The sequence below is a fragment of the Molossus molossus genome, unplaced genomic scaffold, assembly GCF_014108415.1.
Source record: "Molossus molossus isolate mMolMol1 unplaced genomic scaffold, mMolMol1.p scaffold_m16_p_1, whole genome shotgun sequence".
Lineage (NCBI taxonomy): Eukaryota > Metazoa > Chordata > Mammalia > Chiroptera > Molossidae > Molossus > Molossus molossus.
In genome coordinates, this window is record NW_023425344.1 from 186,717,123 (window position 1) to 186,739,334 (window position 22,212).

The following is a 22,212-nucleotide window of genomic DNA, read 5'->3' on the forward strand; positions in this document are numbered from 1 at the left end:
GATGAAAACATTGAAAGGCTTATGGTGCTTTCTTCAAAGTTCAGTGGAAAACCTCTTCTGTTAAAAGTGTAAAATTTGAAGAAATGTTGCTACATGAAACATGGGTAATATCTACTTTAGACTGAAGAGAACTGGGTTTGCACAGCCTCGTAGGTAAAGGGTGTTTGACGGGGGCAGAATCCTAAATCACAATCAACCGAGACCACAGCAGGCCTAATTCACACATGTCTGCATGCATACCCATATTTTACCATTGTTTCGGTTTCTGCTCTTTCTTTTGTTTTGTTTTTTGTTATTACTCTGGAAGATAATTCAATTAGCTTTGCGCGTTTCCTCACAGAAATTTTGAATCTTATGAATATAAAAATCATGAACTTGGCCCAATTTTATTGTAATAAGGTTTTCTGTTTCCTAATTCAGGATTAACTTCCCAGGATACATGCAGAGATTTAGTAGCAAGAGCTACAGTGTACACATTTAAATATAGAGGGTTTCAGCAGCAATTTGAGTTATGGTAATTACTGGGTTTGTTTGCACAGACATAGATGAAAGGCATAACCTTTTAGTTCCTGTCTCTTTCTTTCTTTTTTTTTTAATTTGGAGAAATTGTGTGCTACCAACAGAAAAACCATACAACAGTTGTTTGGTGTCATGGAGAAAATCAGGTGCAACCAACAAGATTAAGAAATAAAGAGATCAAAACTGACTGAGGCAGTGTCTTAGCTAAGCATCCTTTCTCCTGGAGCCACCCTCCATGGTACTGAAAGACACTGTGCTCACACTCTGCTCAGAATGACTGCCACCCACACACCGTATGATTCCAGGATGGCCCCCCACGTCGTCTTCTGTTTTCACAATCATTCTCCATACCCTGCTCCCTGGTCGCATTCGTTTTATCCAGGAAGTGGGCCGGAGTTGGGCCCCAAAGGAGAAAAGAGGAACAGAAAAAGGCAGATGGTCCCAGTAACTGAGAGGCAGAGAGAGAGGCATCAGGACTCTCAGGGAGGGGGAGAAAATAAGCCCATCCCTGAAAACACTCCTGAACAGGCCAGGCCTGCTTTTGGAAGGCTTGTTGATCCTAGATCTAGATGCTGCCTCAAGATGTCCATTGTTTCATACCTTCCAGGATTTTCCTCTTCAAGGCAGCAGGCAGACAGACCTTCACATGTCTTAATATGGTGGGCAGGAGGGAAATTACCCAAGTAACCAATACTTGTTTTCAGTGTTTTCTTCCACCTCTTCCACGCCGTTTTCATATCAGACTCAATGGCCATTAACCCAGCTAAAAGGGAAGTCCTGTTGATTGCTTAAAATATCTGCTCTAGGTGCTTATGTTAAACATAGTAATGGCCCCCCAAAGACATCCATGGAACCTGTGAATATATTGCCTTACATAGCAAAAGGAACTTTACAGTTGTGATTAACATTACTGGCCTTGAGACACCTGGATTATCTGGGTAGAGTCTTTAAGGGGGAGTCCTTAAAGGGGAAGAACCTTTCCCAGCTGTGATCAGAGAAGCAGAGAGATGGCAGCATAAGAAGGAAGGACTCAATCTGCTGTTGCTGTCTTTGAAGTAGGAGGGTGGAGGTCACAAGGCAGGGAATGTGGTCAGCCCCCCGAGCCGCAAAAGGCATAGAAATGGGTTCTCTCTTAGAGACTCTAGAAAGGATTGAATCCTTGGCCACACCCTGATGTTAGCCCAGTGAGACCTGTGTCAGAGTTCGACCCAAAGAACTATAAGATAAATTTGTATTGTTTAAGCCACTAAGGTGATTTGATGTCCTTTGTTACAGCAGCAATAGAAAAACTTATACCATCTTCATTACCTCAAGCTTGGTACAGCACCACAGAAAATGTGAGGAAGTGTTCAAGAGTTTCATTCAAACTGACAAAAACTGAGAAAACTGACCTAGTCAGGAATCTCTCCATAGGAATTTTGAGCAAAAAGACAGTGATCCCAGATGGAGGTTTGAGATGCACAAAGATAAGTAAAGAAAGTGACAAAAGTCTGTGTTACATTTCTTTAAAAGACTACAAAATTAGTGATAATAATAATGCTTATTGAGATTCAAAGAAAAGATACACTTAGAAAACTAGACAATAATCATATATATGTCAAAAGAAGAGTTCACAGAGTTAAAGCCTTCTAAACTCCTTGTGTTATCCAGGAGAAAGATAATAATTTTGTTTAAGATTTTAGACACTGATGAATTAAGCATGCAGGTTTTAATTGATCTAAAGCAACAGAACCAGCAAATAAAGCTTCTAAATTAGTAGAGGGGAAAGTGAAGTAATAAAATAATTACAATAAAAATAATAAAATTTAAAGAAGGCAAGAATGGGTTTAAAAAAATCTGAAAAGAACAAGGGGAAAAGAAACACCTACCATGTGGGAAGAACTCAAGCTAGCCCAGTTTAAGTCCCTCATGGAGCTTACATGCTATTGGAGAAAACATACAACTAACGAGTGACATTAAAAAGGTGTAATTTTAGTGCGTGCGATGAAGAAAAAAACAAATGGGTAAAGCATTAGGAGGAGACTTTCATTTTTAGATAAGGGAAGATCTGAGAGGAAGAGAGAAGAAGCAGTACTCCCCGACTTTTTATCTGAGCAGGAAGAGAGGCTGAGACGAGGGGCCAGAAAGGAGACTGAGGAGAGGCAGCCAGTGCAGGAGGAACCGAGTGCGGCCCAGTGAGGAAATGTGTCAACCAGGAGGGCATTCCTAACAGAAACTAAGAATCCCTGGTTAACTTACTACAAGTCTCCTTCCCCAGACTTGGGGAACCCAGCCAACAACAGGCTCAGTATTGGAAACAGTCATCACAGTCTCATCCGGGCGCATAAACCCCCAGAGCAGAGCGGCTAAGTGCACGGACTCCGAAGCCAGACTACCTGGACTTGAATCCTGGCTCTAGGGAAGAAAAAGTCCTCTCTGTGCTTTGGTTGCCCCTCAGTAAAATGGAGGCAATAATTGCACTTGTTTCTTCTAGTTGTGATTGAGTTAATATTTATGAAACGCTTAGATTAAACCTGGCATAAAGTTATCACCATGTAAGTCTTTGTTAAAAAGGGAGAGAAAAGTCCCTATGTAGTAGTTCTCCCTTATCAGAGAGAGATACATTCCCAGACACCCAGTGGATGCTCACAGTAAACCACAGATAGTACTGAACCCTACAGATACTATGTTTTTTTTCCTATACACATTTACCTATAATGAAGTTTAATTTATATATTAGTCACAATAAGAGATAAACGACACGATAAAATAGAACAATTAAAGCAATATACTGTAATAAAATCATGTGGATGTGGTCTCTCCCTCAAAATACCTTATTGTACGATACTCACCCTTTTTCTTCTTGTGACGGATGCATTGGTGGAATCACCCCATAAACAAGATGGTTGTCGCCCACGCTTTCTGATTACGTTGCCAGAACACAGACAGATAACTTTTGGTTTTGAGAGCGTGTGGGTTCTTCGCTCTATACACTATGCCTGGCTTTATCAGATGCTCTGTAGCATTGCCACGTAGTACCAGAGTTAACCTGTCCTTCCATGTTTTATGCCCTGATGCCTCCTTTGCACTTTTATGAATGTAGTTTCTATTGGGCATCTTCTTCCAGAGTCTGGCTTTATTGCAATTGAAGAATTGCTTTGGATAGTATCCTTTCTCCATCAACTTCTTCAACTGTGCTGGAAATGTGGCAGCAGCTTCTTCGTTGGCAGATGCAGCCTCTCTAATAATTTTTCTATTTTTCAGTCCAGACCTATTCCTGAATCTGTGAAACTATCCCTTACTTTGCAGCAAATGGTTTGGTGTCACTCATTTCAGGGGATTCCCTAGCTGAAGTTTTCTTACAGGCTCAATGCTTTCTGGTCCAACATGCTGCCGTCAACTGGAACACATTTTCTATCATGTTTTCCACCCACAAATGTAATGCCTTCTCCATTTTAACTAAGCACTTATCACACACTGTGGCTGTAACTTGCAGCGTGAATGCAACAGCAAAACTAGCACGGATTTCTTTTTCTTCACAATTTCACGGGTTGCAGACTCATTCTTGCTCTAGATCTTAGCAACCTCAGCATATGATTTTATTTTTTCATTCCTAGTGAGTTGAAAACTTTCACCTTTTCACTTAAAAGAAGCACTTTACAGCCTCTCTTTGGCATATCCCTACTCTTGAAGATTACTTGAACACAAGCACTGCAATACCACCCCAGTGGATCTGAAAACTTAGAAGGCTACTAAGTGACTACCAGTCAGGAAGCATATGCAGCAGGGATATGCTGGACAAAAGGATGACTCAAGACAGGGCCTAACAATGCGTAATAGCATGAGATTTCATCATGCTACTCAGAATGATGTGTAATACAAAAGTTATGAATTGTTTATCTCTGGAGTTTTCCAGTTAATATTTTCAGACTGTGGTTGGTAGGGGTAACTGAAACCGCTGAAAGCTAAATCACAGGTAAGGCAGGACTACTGTAATGGCAGCGGTAGGAAAGACAACTCTGATTGTAAAGTAATGACTGCATTCTCAACAGGTTCCAGTTGGCACTAGACTCTTGTAATTGAATTTATCAGCATGACTGATAGGATAAGTATATTCGGATAAAGAAACAGCATGAAATAAACTATGCTTGGGAGATGTTTAGTTCTTTATTGTAGTGTCTTCATCTGTCATAAGGAAGTCCTATTAAATATTTACTGGTTCAGAACTCTAACCTGCTAACTCCTTTCCAGTTGCATTATGCACTTTTCTCTTTTCAATGTAAAATAATCTCAGATGAGCCTGGCTGGTGTTGCTCAGTGGTTGAGTGATTCCGGGTCAGGGCACATGCCCAGATTGTGGGCCTGATCCCTAGTCGAGGGTATGCAGGAGGCAGCCAATCAATGGTCTCTCTCATCGATGTCTCTCTCTCTCTCCCACTTCAAAATCAATAAAGAAAAATTATTTAAAAAATAAAAATCTTAGATGAAAAGTGACAATAATAAGGAAACACTTCCTGTATCCACATTAACAGAAGGAAAGGCTGAATACTTTCTTGGTGTTAGGTATTATAAGGAGCCAAATAAATAAGTTTTCTATAAAACATTGAAGCAGGTTTTTGACGGATTCATAAAACTTTACTACCCTTAGTAATGGGAAAGATAAAGTTCATATACATGAGATGATTACACAATTATAGTACATGGCTAATGAATGATACAGTGTTATAAGAGATAAGATAATACAGAAGTCACTACTGGTTGTAAGGATGTTTCATGAATGAAGTGTGAACTTTATCTGGGTCTGGGTAAAACTACAATCACTACGTTTTAAGATGTGCGAGGACTCAAATGATTTCTCTCTCCTGTGAACTTCCTTAGAAAAACACTCGCGTAAGTACTTTAGCAAAATGGGGATGTAAACTAAGAGCCAGATATTAGACCATAAAACCAGGGCTCCAATACCAAAGAAGGGCACGTCCCAGGAAGTGTCAGGATGACAGCTATTCAGCAAGAACATTACTTGCACACATTGGAGCAACAGAATAGAGGAGTAAGAGAAGGAAAAATGGATCTAAGAAGAGAATTTGATGTGTTTTAGTGTTTCATTTGCTGTGATAGATAGTTAAGGTACTGGATCCACTGGAGCATTTGATAAAAACAAGCAATAGATTAATTAAAAACACTGCCACCAATGAAGACAAAGAGAAAAACAAAGTGATTTTTAACTTGAGGGGAACAGGTAAAAAATATAATCATATCACATTACTTGTCTCAGCAGTGAATGATACTTACATAGTCATGATAAAGTAAATACCAACTGTTAACTTATCCAAAACCTGTTTCAAAACTATTGGAAGAATGGGGTGGAGAAGGGGGTAATAGACTGAATTTTAACTACCCTAATTCATAAGATAATTTCTATGCCATTAAAAAAAAAAAAGCAACATATAATTTAGAAATAGGAAGTAAATTCCAGTAGAAAGAGCCCCCAAAAGTCAGAAGTATTGCCTCTGAGGAGTGAGATTAGGGGAGGGTGTTTGTGGAAGGGGTTGGGCAGGGATGGCTGCTTTTCATTCATTGTAGTCCTTGTAAAAACATTATATGGAAAAAATCCTTTGATTAAAAATTAAAGGAGTAAACAGGAAAATCCAAAGACTTTGAGAAGTGATCATATACAGGAGCCCAATGGAATAAGCAATGAGATCTCTATCATTTATTCATAAAGTAAATATTTATCAAGCACCATTCTGAGCCAGGCACTAAGGGAGGCCCCAGGAATACAATGGTGAATGAAGACATGTGTGGTACCAGCCCTCATTCAGCTTATGGCTATGAGAGTAAATAGTAAACAAGAAAATACATAAAAGAAATACAGATTGCAGTAGTAAGTGGTGTGATTGGAAAAAGAAAACCAAAGTACGGTGATAGAAAATGGTAGTGTGGATAAAACAGGGCAGCTACTCGTTAAGTTTGTCAGGGAAGGCTTTTCTGAGGTGATCTGAGACTTGAAACACATGAAGTTCAGACCAAGGATGGATGCGTAAAGATTCCCAAGCAGGAAAGTCTGGTGAGTCTAGAAATTGTTCAAAAGCCACGTGGCCAGACCACCACCAGGTGAGCGGGATGTTGGTTCTAGTAGGGCCCAGATCATGCTGCTATAGGTATAAATTTGGGGAGCCCAGTAGGGTACAGGTAATATTTATAGCCATGTTAAGAGAGATGTCTAGCCATGTCTAGCCCGTAGCCGCATCCAACAGAATTCCCACATTTAGGAGCCCCAAAGGAGACGGAAAAGGTGGGGCCTGTAAGGAAGGGCACAGCAAGGAAATCTGAAAACTTCCCCAACAATGCTTCAACATTTTGGTTCAATTTTTTTAAAACTAGCCCCCACCACTACAGTGTGTATTTGTTTTAACAAAGTGCATTACAATTTGGTATTCAGATGTCAGCGTCGGTGCCGGAGATCAATTTACAATGATATAAAAAGTGTTAAGTGATTTGCTCATCCCCACTCCAAGTTATACCAATCGTGGTCCAGATCTCTGAATCGAAGCCACGGCGGGGGCGCTCCATACTGCCACGGGGTCATCCAAGACAGTGCTAGGATGTCAACTGAGTTGTCGCTGCAGTTATCCTAGTGCCCCTGCCCCTGGCCCCCGCACGTTCGGCGTTGTAAGGAATCGACCACGCGGCCTCCCCACAGCCCGGGGCGCAGCGCGGGCGCAGCGGGCTTCACGCCGCGGAGATCGGCGCCTCGGGAGTCATGGCCGCGGGCGGCGCCGCCCCTGGTGAGTCAAGAGCTGGGCAGGGCCCGAGCAATGGGCCTCGAGGGTAGTTTCGGAAAGGGGAAACTTCGAGACTAGAAGGAGGGAGGCAGAGACGGCCCGAAGACGCAGGCGGATCCCGGGCAGAGCGCGCGTTCGCGGAGACCCAGGCTGCGCCGGGCCGACGCACCGCCTCCCTGCGCCTCCGCCAAACGGCGGCGGCTACTGCTTCCGAGGTCACTGCCCGGACCGGTCCTGAGGGTGCAGACTCGGCGAGCGCCTGCGGGAGCGGAACAGCCAACCAGCGCTTGGAGCTCGGGGCAAATGACGCCCCTACGCCCTCGCCCGGCGCCCCGCTGTCTTCTCCTTCCGTCTCTGCTCCTCTCCGCGGTTCAGCACGCGGGCAGCGCGCCGCCGAGCGCCGGGACGGCCGCTCTCCGCCGGCCAGGCCCGCTCCTCCGCCCGGCCCCGCCGGGGGCGTCCCGGCCGCTGTCCAGCGCTCGCAGGCCGAGCCGAGGATGCCGCGGCGCCAGTAATGTCGGGGCCAGGCCTCCTAAGGCGTGGGGAGGATGGGAGCGCCGCCCGCCGCCCTCGCGCCCGCCCGGGGCCTGGGAGGAGGCCGGCGGAGGAGTCGGACCCGGGGCTGGGTAGGCGCGGTTAGGGGCGGGCGCGCGGCCCGACGGCGCGGGAGCGAGTCCATTCGGGTCGCCCCGGGGTGGGGGTCTGCCGGTGCGAAGGAGGCCCCGAAGACGCCGCACCCCTGCCTTCGGCGCGTGCGCGCGGTGGCAAAGCTCAAAAGGGGTCAGGAGTGGGGGGTCCCAAATCTGGTTTCGGACAAGGGTTTCCAGCCCCAACTTGGATTCCTTCTTCCCTTCTCAGCCAAGTTGTGGGTTCGCCCAGGGGGGGGCGGGGCGGGGCGGGGGTTGTTGGCGGGAAATTCAGAATTTGGGCGCGTTGGCAGCAGCTGGGTTCAATTTGCGCCTTCTTGCTCCCCTGCCGCCACTCCGCCCGCGCTGCTCTGCCATGCCGTGCTCCGAAGAGACGGTCTCCCCCAGCAAGCGGCCCCGGCCTGCGGAGGAGGGCGGCCTGCGGCTCCGCTTCGTCCGGCTGTCGGAGCACGCCACCGCGCCCACCAAGGGCTCCGCCCGGGCCGCGGGCTACGACCTGTACAGGTGAGTGGTGGCCGCGGCCGCGCGCGCTCTCCAGAGGTCGCCCGGAGCCTGGGAGGGCCGCCTGCTGTCCCCGCCATCCGCCCCCGCGGGGAAGGCTGTCCCCGAATTGTAGAGCTTTCTGCCACGCTAGCCTACATGCAGCCCCTCTGCTGCCACAGCTTAACACTTTCATTTAAAAGATTACAGAGACAAACGTGTGTTATTGTTTGTTTAGTTCTACCCCAGGGTATGTTTACTGATTTTGAGAGAGAGAAACATTGATGTGAAAGAGAAATCCACTGATTGCCTCCCTTAACTGAGACAGGGCATGGAACCCCACCAAGCCCTTGCTGAAATTTCCAGTCCTTGGGGCAAACAAACATTTATTTACTTATTCATTTAATCAGTCCTCACCAGAGGACATTTTTCCACTTTTATTCAGATACAGTGGGAGAGAGAGAGAAACATCCATGTGAAAGAGACACACTGAGTGACTGCCTGCCGCCAAGACCCCAATCAGGGCCGGACAAATCGCAACCGAGGTTCGTGCCCTTGACCCACGCTGTAATCTCTGAGCCAAACCGGGTAGGGCCAAACTGCCCCCCTTCCCCATCTATGTACGGTTTCTGACTTTATGGGGTTGAAAATTTTAGCTTACCTCTTTAGTATAGATTCAATAGGGATTTGGGCAAAGGGTGTAGAATAGTAAATATTCATGTGTCCTCTGAGGTGTTGTTTTGCAACATTTATTGCACCCTCTCCAGGTGGAAGGTAAAGATGTTTAAGACCCACCTTGGCCTTCAAGGCCTGAGCAGGATGCTGTGCCCAATAGAAAGAAAGCCACTGTGGAGCCTAGGAGCTTAGTATCAAAAGACCTAAGAAGGATTAATGAAGGCTGCTTTTGTCTTAAAGGGTTAATAAAATTTCTCCACACGTCTATATTTAAGTTTGCCCCAAGGACTGGAAATTTCAGCAAGGGTTGACTATGAAAAGCAGAAGTATTAGTAATACTTTCCTATGTGATAATTTAAAAATCCTCACAACAATCTGAATAGGTGAGTGTTATTTTCTACAGGTGAGGGGGTTTATAAAGAGCTGAATTGATAGCCTAAAGGCTTGAATGTAATAGAATTTTTGGCCCTGAATTCAGTGCTTTTTTTCCCCCTGAATTATTATGCCCACGTCTTAGGACCATGAAGTAAGTGAAAAGTGACATGGGAGATGGGGAATGGTCCAATATATTAAAAGCATTCCAGGTAATTTTAACTGAGAACTACTGGTCTACGTCATAAGTAAGTACAGGAGAAGAGAAGAAAGAAGTGTGCGATGATAGTAAGGGAAAAAAGAAAAACAAAGAAATGTTAGGTAAAGACTGTTGTAGCTGAAAGGGATATAGTCCAGGTCTCTTAATTTTCACGAATACAAATAGTTTGACAACATGTAGTTTGACTATACCATGTCTGGGCACTGTTCTGAGTTTAAGAAGAGACTTTGATTTAAGGTATTTGAGCATCCTCATGTACTGAAATAGACGTGGAAACAACTGTTCTCTTGAATAAGTTAGTGTTTAACTGTTTGAAGAGAGCAAACTTCATTGAAGGAAGTAAAAACACACTACCACTTTACCAGTCGTAATGGAAATCTTCAAAGTAATTTCCAGTTCTGCTTTTTAAAAATGTCTGTGTACTACAGTAATAACAGGAGCAGCATTTGCGGGTGGACCCAAGAGAATCAGTTCCTCAGCAGTGTACATCTCCAGAGCTGTTCAGAGTGGTCAGCTGTCTCCCTTGGCCAGTGAAAGTCACTGCCACAGCTTGTATGTTTGCTGAACTACCAAGATCAGCAGAACGGATGCAACCCAGCTCTGCCCCATTAGGTGGTCCACCCATTTCCCCCTTTCCTTCTGCACGCTTTCCAAAGTCCCTTAGACTATTATAGTGAGATAACCTGAGCTATAAAAAGCAGTTAGAACTGTGCCTGGGCATAGTAAGTGCTTAATAAATGTTAGCTATGATTTACCCTCCTTTCTTGGTTCTCTCTTTATCTTCCTTTCTTCATATTGTGTTAGTGCCTCATACACCTTTTAAAAGTTCATTTTTTTTTTTTTCCCCCTCGTGCTAAATAATTATTTCAGTTTCCCAACCAAATTTTATTCGGGGGAGAGTATGTTTAGATCTTGTTACTTCTTTCACCATAAAGATTCATAGAGAATTGCTGTATCTACATGCCAGTTATTTTCTTCCAATTTCTTCCTAGTGCCTATGATTACACGGTACCACCTATGGAGAAAACCCTTGTGAAAACCGACATTCAGATCGCTCTTCCTTCTGGGTGCTATGGAAGAGTAGGTGAGTGATTTCAGATTTATCATGCTCTTCCTTGTGGTGTTTATTCATCTTAGTTTTATCTGGGGTATAAATGAGAGAAGGGAGCCTGGGGACCAGAGAGCCCCTGGTTCCGTTCCCACTAAGGGCACGTACCTCAGTTGCAATTTGTCCCCGGCCCCGGTTGGGGTCGTGTGGGTGGCGACCACTCGATGTGTTTCTCTCCCTCTCTTTCTCCCTCTCTCCCTCCAGCTCTGTCTGAGGATGAATGCAGAAATGACCTCTGGTAAGGAAAATGAATGAATGAATGAAAGAAAGAAAGAAAGAAAGAAGAGAGAGAGAGAGAGAGAAGGGATATTGCTTGGCCTGTGCGCTAAAATAAAGAAGTGCCAACTGTGATGGCAAATACAGCTCTTTGAAAACTTTCATTTACATACAGTCATACTTTGGAGATATTGCAGTTTTTATTTCAAACGACTGCAATGAAGCATATTTCACAATAAAGCAAGTCACATGATTTTTTTTTTTTTTTTGGTTTCCCTGTTCATGTAAAAGTTCATGTTTATACTATATTATAGTCTAGTAAGTATGCAGCCGCATTACGTCTAAAAAAATGTAAATACCTTAATTTAAAAATACTTTATTGCTTGAAAAAATGCTGACCATCCTCTAAGCCTTCAGTGGGCTGTGATCTTTGTGCTGGTGGAGGGTCTTCCCTTCATTTTGTAAAAAACGCAGTATCTGCGAAGCACAGTGAAGGAGGTGCAACAGATGCCTATATCTGCTTCTGCCTCTTCGCTACTTTTCCGATTCCTGCTTGAGCTCTTAGAAGGCCCAAGAGGTTCTCACAACTAACTCACTGTGAGAAAAACTGAAAATACAGGTGATTTTTAACGGGTACGTTTTCCAGTGTTACTGCCATCTCCTCCTTCAAAAATCAGATTGCATATGAAGTCCAGATTTCTTTGTGAAGATGGTGATAAGAATGGCTAATATCTGTTAACAAAAAAATAGAGAGTCTTAGGATAATGGCCCTTGGCATTTTATGCCGGGAGAATAGAACTTCTTAACCCCTGTTGGTCCCAGAGTACATCAGGCCACTTAGCCTTTCCCCTTTGGGTTTGCCCCCTGGGGGTGTGTGAGGGTAAGGGATGTTCTTCCCTGAGGGAAGGGCCTCAAAGAGGGAGGAGCTAAGGACAAGATGGAGTACAAGTTCACAGGCTTCACTCTTCTAGAGTGATTCAGTTGTCACTGGAAAAAAGGTTTATTACAACTTCTTTTCAAGTGCGTAATTGCCTTCTGACCAACTTTAGAGTAAACAGAAAGGAACAAATGGAACTGGGACACGCCCTCCCCTCCCCGGGTTGGGGTGGGAGGTGATAACAAGATCCACTCTCTTGTTCCCCATACATGGGAGAATGGCTACTATTTCAACCTTTCCATGAGCTTTCTTTCTCTTTGGCAGCACTGACCACATTTTTAGCATATTTGGAGGGGGGAATCGGGAGATAAAGTGGGAAAAAAAAGTAAAGGCAGGAAGGGACAGCATTTATTGACTAAGTTTCCTGATTTTAATTATTCTGAAATGAAATACTAGAAGTTAGGATGATTAATGATAGGCCTGATGCTCAAGTCAGCAAGTATAAGGTATAAACATAACTTTATTTTTTCATTTTAAGAATAAAAAGCATAGTAAATTGAGTTTCTCTGGTTTAGTTTTTGGCATTTTGCTTGATTGACATTAAGCCTTTGCTCTGGTTCATTTGTTACATGCGGAGTCCCAGGTTCCAGACTAAGCTCTGCTACTCTTCAGTTAGGTTTATGCCTCTCTCCCCGCCCACTCTCCCCTTACTGTGTGCCTCCAGCCCGTCTACACTGCAACATGCTCAGGACTCCCATCTTAACACAGAAGTCCTTTTCTCAATTCCATACCCCTGCCAGCTGCCGTCCTCCCGTGTGGCCAGACTTCCTCCCAGAGTTGTCCAGGGCTGTCCCCTTGCTCACCTTTCAGTTCATTCCAGCCACCCATGGCTATGCCACCCTGGGTCTTCAGCTGACTGACCTTCTGTGGGACTGGCTCAACTTGGCTTTGAATTAAACCTCGTCAGATTTTTCTAAACTCTTCTTTTCTACTTGGGTAATCCAGTATGAGAACTATATTCTGTAATTCAGAACCGTCTGCTAATGTTAAGATGAAGATATCAATGATAGGCAATAAGAGGAATAATATGCTTAAATTGTGTCAGTTATATTCAGTAATTGCTCTTCCCCCTTAAAATAACCAATTTCTCCTCTTTTGTTTTTTAGCTCCACGTTCTGGCTTGGCTGCAAAACACTTCATAGATGTGGGAGGTATTATATTTACATTGTTATTCTGTAAATATTTCGAAGTATTTACTTTGCAGTTTAAGAGGAAGTAATCAAAGGACACATTTTATTTTTATCTTCAAGAAAAGGAAATGTTGTTCTTGCCTTTTAGAAATGTCTATCTATAACACAATTATGATATCGTTTCAAGTGCTATTTGAATATGTTTAATTTTTAAATGACCATTATATGAAACGCATGTTATTTAACTACTAGGCTAGGATTCTGACAGATAGGATTTTTGACTTGGTTTAGTGATAATCTGCATTTAGTCCAAAAATTACTCCATTCATAGAAGGAAGTTTGCTATTATAAGGGAATGAGAAGCTTTTATGTCATTTAAGCAAAAGGTTCTAGAAAATCAGGTCTACCTTGCAAGATTTTTCTTACCTCCTTGAGAGAGAGACATCCACGTTTGGCAAAAGATAAAAATAGACTCTTTTCCTAAAGTCAGGAGAAAAGACTGTGCTTTCCTGTCTAGATTTTCTACTGAGCAAGTCCCTCCATGGCTCCTGTTTCCTCAGTAAGAAAGTCAACAGTTTCCTCACCAGGCCCCTTTCACAAAGGAGCCCTGGTCTCCTCTGCTAGCCACCCTTGTAAAATCTCTAACTGCCCCTTACTGTACAGAGATTCTCACCTTCCTGACATGCCTCCCTTGCTTTGGCTCTCTTCATTACTGGGGCACAGACCCCCCTGACGGGGCTCTCATGTCCTGGCCCTTCTTGATCCCCATCGATAGTAGCTCACAAGTGCTTCACTAACAAGACGCGTTGGCCCTCAGATAAGGGCTATGCTAGGTTCTCTGCCTCCACTTCCACATACCTACTTCGACAGGTGAAAACACGGGCTCACAGGTGAGTCTAAGTTGACACACTGAAAATTGGAATCTCCACCCACGGGATTCCAATTCTCTTGCTCTTTCCACCACGAGGTAATGCTGTGGATCCCCCTGATCCACCCACCACCATCCAAGCTCAGTCTCAGGGCATTGTCACATGCACTGCTTGGATTAAGCAGGGTTGAGCCCTGTCCTTGAGCCCTCTCCGGCCTGCTCCTTAGTGACCCCATGCTGTCACTAGGTGGTGCTGTGGGGCAAGGCAGGAGCCCCTAAGAGAAACTGAATTTGACACAACCCGGATGTCACCTACTCTCACCCACTCGGGTTGAGGGGTTTAAGGATTGCCCGGGCTCCATTATGCATGATTTTAAAAAATACTTTTACAAGGTCAAGTATGATAACTTAGGACTATAACTTAAGGATATAAAAAAATTGTATCTATTTAAAAAGAAACTTCAAAGGGTTGGGAAAGGAACATGGGCTTTGGAGTAACAGCAATGAAAATTAGTGTGCCCACCTGTGAAGGGTTGGAGGCTTAAATGATAATGTATGTAAAGCATCTGACACTATTGGGCACGTATTAGATCCTGGAAGTTGTATTTCCTGTGCCCTGGGGACATCACAGATTTTTTTTGTTTGTTTAATATGGAAACTTGGTTACTAATTTTTGCTCCGTTGAAAGCAACCCTCTGAAAAAAATGTGTGTACAAGAAATGCAAAGTTAGTTAGCCTGATGGTTGGTTTGGTATTATTTATAAAATCGCACTTTGCTGTGTTCTTGGATGCAGAGTATCTTAAAAATGTCTTTAGGCACAAATTTATCATAGTTGGCCACAGTTTCTAATTCAGAGGAGAGATGTTGTTAGAAATCCCAGGCTGTAAATAAGGGTCAAAAGAAAAAGTTGAGTATGCAGGACTGTGTTCAGAATTCACATCTGGTAGGTGCGGGCAGTTTTCACTAAAGGTTTCTGGCGAACGGCATGCCAAAGCCTTGCACAGTAACACGGCCTGAAGTCGGTGAGTCACTCTGCCAGTTCCGGTGCGTGAGTCTTCAGTGATAACTTCAGAATCCGTGCCGCTTTCTCATGAAGAGAAACATCTTCGATGTCACTAATGTCCCTTGCGTGAGTTTTTCTTGAAGATAAAATTGCCTTTGAGTGATAAATGAACTTGGAACTGTTGGGTTTTTTTTTTTATATACTTTTGGTATTCATGCTAAAAAGAAAAATTTAATTGAGAGCTTTTTTTCCCCCTGCCATACATTTTAATTCAAACAACTTCATTTCTTTTAGTTAGTTGAAGGCTTTTCCCATGTCTGTGTGCCAAGCAAAAAATCTTCATATATCACCTGGCACTGCAGAATTCAAAACACCCAGCCACTTGAGTTTGGTAGAAGAGCTTTATAGATAGATAGCAGAGACCTTTACAAACAAGGGAGTGTTTTTGTGTGGTGGAAGATAACATAAACTAAAAAAAATAAATACAAGTCATATGCAAAATAGTTAAATACCCAAACAGATAAAGGAAATTAATCGAAACAAAATGTAGAAGAGGACATGAAAGTGTGCAACATCATATGGAGGAGGAAGGTCCAGCCTCAATGGTCGTCAGGGAGACGCAGAGTAACGCCAGGAGGTACCACTGCTCATCATCACATGGGCCGGAATGAAGCAGATGGCTACCACGGGCACTGTAAGGAGTGTGGAAAGGGGCCTTCTTAAATATTGTTGATGGAAGTTTGAAGTGCTGTACACCTTTTTTGCAAATTGCCCATTAAAATTTAAAATGTACACACCCTTTGACCCAGGAAAGTGCTTTTTGGAAAACTATTTGGTGAGGATAAAAAGCATTAATTCACAAAGACATGTGTTCAGTGCTGCTCTGTGTATCATAGCAAAAATGTGAAGGCAACCTAAACCTGTGATGGATAACATGTAAGAGATGCATACAAATAATGGTTCTGTGCTTCCATATCTTGGATTTTAAAAGAATGACTAAGATTTGTACATATTAATCTCAAAGGATATGTTAAGTGGAAAAAAAGAAAGTAATATGTAAAATATATTACATAAAATATATTACATACATACCTGAGGGAGGGTAGGGGGACATTATTAGCTTTTTCTTTATATGTGCCTACTATTCGGGCAATCTAAAACTGTTCTAATAAGATAGGAACAAAAGAACACAGAAGTCAGTCCACTTTGTCTTTATCGAACACTCTAGATAGATGAGCCCCCGTCTGCTGGGCCTTGCAGAGTGGGGTTCCGTGGCCTCCCTCTGCGGCCCTCTGCTCCGGCATGGATTCCTACCGAGGGCTTTCTCCACTAAATCTCATCTGCACTGTCCCTGTGGCCAAAATTCTCTGCACATAGATAACAAAGGGAAGAGCCGGTCCTCTCTTTATATCGATTATTTCAGTAAATATTAAGGACGAATTTAATGGTCAGCTGGCAATTGGGAAAGAAACTAGGCTTCAGTGTTCTTGGAACTGGCCATCGCTGCAAGACTGTTTTTTTTATCATCCTCACCCGAGGACATTTCTCCATTTTTTGTTGAGGGAGAGAGAGAGAGAGAAACATCGATGTGAAAGGGACACATCGAGTGGCTGCCACCCGCACGACCAACCAGGGCCGGGGACAAACTGCAACCGAGGTACACGCCCTTAGCGGGAACCAAACCCAGGTCTCTCCGGACCGCAGGCCGACGCTCTAACCGCTGAGCCAAACCGGCCAGGGCCAGACTGTTTTTTTAATAATTTTTTTTCTTTATTGATTTTAGAGAGAGGAAGGGAGAGGGAGATAGAAACATCACTGAGAGAACATTAATTGGCTACCTCCTGCATGCACCACACTGGGGATCGTGCCCACAACCTGGGCATGTGCCCTGACCAGGAATCGAACCAGCTACAGCTACCTCTTGGTGCGTGGGTTGATGCTCAACCACTGGGCCACACCGACCGAGCAGGAAGACTGTTTGAATAGCACTTAAATTTTATTTTCACTCTCCCTAGTAATTCATTCATAAAGCACAGGCTTATTTAAACGTATAATTTGATCCACTGGAAAAATCTAAAATGTTTTTTCTGAGTTTCCTATGGTGGAACATTTTTTTTAAATTTACTTTTTTTTCTATATGAGAAAATGGAAAGGAAATGCTTAACCTTATTCCAAAAAAGCTTTTTTTTTTCAGTTGACCTTTTAATAATGAGTCCTGCCAACCAGCATTGGTACCCATAGAGCTAAGTTCCTGATTGCTTTTATTTTTTTCTTTGATAAGAGGGTTTTTTATTGTTTTTGTTTAAGAAGGTAGGTGTTAATAAGAAGACGTTACATGGAGCTACACTGAATGAGGTTCACATGAATTCTATCCAGCATTTTACAAGCCGGCAAAAGAGAATTTAGCATGTATAAAGGAAACTGGCGGGGGGGGGGGGGGGAGAATGACTGCTGGAAGGTTGGTGGCTTCTTTGGGAGTAATGAAAATGTTCTATATTGATTGTGGTGATGGTTGTACATCTCTGAATACACTAAAACTCACTGAACTGTGAATTAAGTCTCAATATTGAAAGACAGAAATGAGAAGGCCTGGTGTACCTATCATCCGTGCTTGTGTTTATGGAAACAGTTTAAATTCTTGGCGCAAAGATAAATGCTAGCGAGTCCGGTAAATGTACCTGTCTGGGCCAAAGCTGGGCCCTGGCTTACGTTTCTCTCTTGCCTTTATGTTTATAGTCTCAAACAGGTACTAATCACAAAGGATTCTAAGTAAAAGTGTGCTCATTATTAAGCTCGTGTGCTAATGTCTTTCTGAGCCATCATTCTTTAAGAAAAGGTGGCGGCTCAAATGAAAAGGAGAGAAAGAAGATGAACTGAAAGGTGCATGTCCATTTTTGTTATAAAAATGAAATGTTCTGCTATTTGCTAGACTGCTGCCTAGCGCTGTCCGCATCGACTTACTCCACTGCGCATCTTCAGGCTTTGTGACATTTTTATGTATGACTCAATCAGAGATCCGTGTGGACATTAGTAGGAAGCTGCTACCAAGAAAAGCCTTTAAAACCCAAATCATAATTTTCTCCTAATCTTTTTTGGCAGGTGTGCGGCAGGTAGACAGTGGCTTTGGAGAGAGCCATGCAGGATGACCTGTCAGATGCCGAGTGCTGCTCCCAGTTTAGAGTAGGAAAGTCATCATTTGTAAGGGTGACAGGTTGGAAAATAAGGACTATCTTCTAAATTCTTATTTGCTTGTTAGTAATATGTCTTAGTTTGGAGGCTTTACATAGTTACCAGAACAAGATTCACTTTCTCAGTTGTATAAAAATCTCAGAGCCACATAAGAATGATTTTGAGGTAATTATATACTCTTAGTGTTTTGTAGCAAAAAGCAAGCTAACATTATTAATTTTTTTTCCTCCAGCTGGTGTCATAGATGAAGATTATAGAGGAAATGTTGGTGTTGTACTGTTTAATTTTGGCAAAGAAAAGTTTGAAGGTATGTTAAGTACATACAGTCGCGTAGATTCAGCAAGTTTACTGAATTATGTATGTCTGAATAACACTCTAGTTCTCATTGTATACAATGCAGGGTACAGAGAATGCATTAATAAAAGATCAGTAACAAACTGTTTTGTTTTTCTCTTTGAAGTGAAAAAGGGTGACCGAATTGCACAGCTCATTTGTGAACGGATTTTTTATCCAGAAATAGAGGAAGTTCAAGTAAGTATAAAAGCAGAGTAGGGAATGAATGATGTAACATCTTCAGTGAAGGAAAATTAAAATGTTGAGGTTTTAATATGCTATTTGTAACTAGCATGTGTGACTAGTTCCATTTTCAGCAAAATTACTTAGTTTTAGAACTTCTTGAAATGATTTTCATAGCTATCATAGAATATTACTTTGGATAATAAATTATTTAAATATATAAAATTCTATTTTCTTAGCTTTTTTGAAAATTATTGAATATTTAAATTTATGGAGCTTTTTGAAAATTTAATTTTGTTTTTGTAATTTTTTTTTTTTAATCCTCACCCGAGGACACTTTTGCATTTATCTTTAGATAGAGTGGGAAGGAGAGGGGGAGGAAGAGAGAGAGAAGCATCAATGTGAGAGAGACACATCGCGTGGCTGCCACCCACACGATCCCAACCGGGACCGGGGACAAACTGCAACCGAAGTACATGCCCTTAGTAGGAACTGAACCCGGGACTCTCTGGTCGGTGGGCCGATGCCGGCCAGGACTGTTTTTTGTAATCTTTTTAAAAGATGGTATAGCGAGAATGGAAGTCTCACTAATAAGCTGGGGAGAACTGTGAGAGGGTCTGAAATGAACTGGCTCACCACCATTTTATCTTTTCAGGCTTTGGACAACACTGACCGGGGTTCCGGAGGTTTTGGTTCCACCGGGAAGAATTAAAATCTATGCCAAGGGCCCGGCCGGTGTGGCTCAGCAGTTGAGCATCGATCCATGTACCAAGAGGTTACCGGTTCAATTCCTGGTCAGGACACATGCCCAGGTTGTGGGCCCGATCCCCAGTGGGGGCATGCAGGAGGCGACCAACTGATGTTCTCTCTCATTGATGTTTCTCTCTCTCTCTCAAATTAAAAATGGCAAAAAAATTTTTAACAAAAATTAATAAATGGGAAAACATACTTTTTTCTTTAAAATAAAGAGTTTGTGTTAAGTGTTTCTGGTGTTTTGCACTTTTGTAAACTTAATAGCTGTAGCTTCTAAAAGGTTCTCTCATGGTCAAGGAAGGGTACTACGCCGCTAGGGTCCCGTAGAACTTTACTTCTGTGTTTTTCTGCGTTTGATCGTTGTATAAATCTTCATGGCAGCTTAATACAGTTTATTGTTTTCGATCAAATTTACATCAATTACCGATCCCCCCAGAACTGTATTATTTCATTCACTAAATGCTGCCCCTTCAACAATTTATTTTTCAGTTTGCTTTATAAATCGTAAGCAAAGCCTTTTGTTCAATCAGTTGGAATTCCTTCATAGGTACAAATTGTTATATAAACTGAACTAAAAGATAACAAAGAGTTATTCCTTGTTCTCTTCATTAGTGTAAAATATATATACAGAGAGAGAGAGAGTCTAAACTTTTTTTAATCTTAAGATTTCTTCGTGCAGATGGAAAGACGAGAAGCTCAGTTTGTTTTTCTATTTTTAGGTGGTGCTTTTTAAAAAATTTTTCCTTTTGGTAGTCCCCAAGTTGAATGAGTTGAGTATGTTTGTGAAAGGAAATATAACAGGAATTTCCATTTGGTTTGTTCCTCTGAATTTTCTTCCATCAAGTAAATTGCACAAGTTGTAGCTATATGGGTTTTCCTCACTGAAGTAGCAATAATAGGCTGTGTCCAAGAAAAGATGCAATTTAATCCGGGTAAAATAGATATGATGATGCTTAGTCCACTGGGTTTGTCCAACCCATGTACTTTTGTTTAACGATGTTTAAGCCACATTTCACTGCAGATAGGGGGCCGTTTCTGTGGATCGGATCAACATCTGCAGCCTCCTAGGTGTGCTTTCCTGCATTTCCCAGACCCCTTTGCTCCAGGGCTCAGTCGGCCAGGTACCCTCGTGGGGCACTGCGCTTCTGTGCATGTGGCCATGCAGCAGAGGGCTGGAGCTGGTGGCTCTGGCGCCCCCGGGCTAGAGATGATTTCCTCTGCCCTCCCAGCGGATCTCTGAGCCCTTGAGTACCTGCAATGTAGTGGTTTCCACCTGGGGCCACGGTTCCTCCGTGAGCCGTGATGTGAACGCAGTGGGTCGTAGCATTTTTAAAAATTGTAGAAAAATATCAGAGGACACTTGTCAGGTGGGTAAATATTGTAAAGATTAAATTACATATTTATAGGTACTGGATTGTGGCATAAATTATTTCTGCAGTTTAATAAAATTCAAATCTTTTCTGCTAAACTAGCCAGAGGAGATTCTGTTCCCTGAACCCTGACCGTTACTTAGTAACAGTTGAGTAAGAACAAATAGTGTGACTACAAAGAGATAGGGTCTTAATTTACACTGTAATGTTAGTTACCACTTACTGAAGTCCACCTTATTAAGCACTTACAAACTTGCTTTCTCATGGCGTACCTGTGGGAGAGGAGATAAACCACTCTTTATAGATGACAAAAATGGGCTCAGAGGGCCCTGGCCAGTGTGGCTCAGGTCGAACATTGTCCCATGCACCAAAAGGTTGCGGGTTTGATTTCTGGTCAGGACACATACCTAGATTGTGGGTTTGATCTCAAGTCGGGGGATGGAGGGACCTAGAGAGTATTATGCAGAGTGATACAAGCCAGTCAGAGAAAGACAAGTACCACATGATCTCACTTATTTGTGGGACATAATGAGCAAAATAAACTGTTGATCAAAAGAGATCTAGAGTCAGAAGTAGGGAACAGACTGACAAACCTCAGGGATGGGGGTGGGAGGGGAGGGAAGAGATAAACCAAAGAAATTATATGCATAAATGCATAACCAATGGACATGGACACTAGGCTGGGGAACGCGGGAGGAGGGTGTCAATGGGGAAAAAAGGGGGACATCTGTAATACTTTCAACAATGAAAATAAAAATAAAAAAGAAAGCTGTTCTTAGATTTTAAAGACTCATAAGGGGAATTAGGCTTGTTAGATTAAAACTACAGATGTTATCTGTGAGATAACAAAGTGTTGGTTGGTCTCTGCCCCTGGTTCCCGACACAGCCCCTTTCAAAACCCTTGTAATTTTCTTAGTGATAAGAACACTAGGAACATCTCTTGTTTTAATATTGGTCTTTGACCTCCGTTCCTGACAAAGGGCTGAAACCCTTGTAGTTTTCTGGGTGATAGAAGTGTCTGTGGTTCTAATGAGGTGACCTGGGCAGCTCCTCGATGGCTCCGGAAAGACCATGACGAGGGGGCTGGAATTTCTAGCCCCACCCCCCATTCTTTTGTGAAGGGAGAGGCCTGAAAATGGAACTAATCCGTCATGCCTATATGATGAAGCTGCCAGAAAATCTCGAAACTTCGGGGTTCAAAGAATGTCCAAGTCGGTGAACACAGAGAGGTGCTGGGAGAGGGGTGTGCCCAGGCAGGGCAAGGAGGCTCCATGCCCCTTCCCACATTCCTTGCTCTGTGTCTCTCTTTCATCTGGATTGCCACCTGTATCCTTTAGCATAGCCTTTGGTAAACTGAACATAAGTGTTACCCTGAGTTGTGTGAGCTGCTCTAGGAAGTGAATCAAATCAAGGGAGGGTGGGTCTTTGGAAACTCTAGTCTATA

The 22,212-nt window shown here is 42.9% G+C and overlaps 1 protein-coding gene across 1 annotated transcript; it reads left to right on the top strand.

Annotated features, from left to right (window-relative positions):
* Window positions 1-8,232: 8,232 nt before the first annotated feature.
* Window positions 8,233-19,469, top strand: DUT (deoxyuridine triphosphatase). The gene is made up of 6 exons (XM_036244073.1): window positions 8,233-8,434; window positions 10,670-10,761; window positions 13,045-13,089; window positions 18,362-18,436; window positions 18,590-18,660; window positions 19,301-19,469. Exons 1-6 carry the CDS (start codon window positions 8,286-8,288, stop codon window positions 19,355-19,357), a joined length of 489 nt encoding a protein of 162 aa, XP_036099966.1. The 5' UTR covers window positions 8,233-8,285; the 3' UTR covers window positions 19,358-19,469.
* The last annotated feature ends 2,743 nt before the right edge of the window (window positions 19,470-22,212 follow it).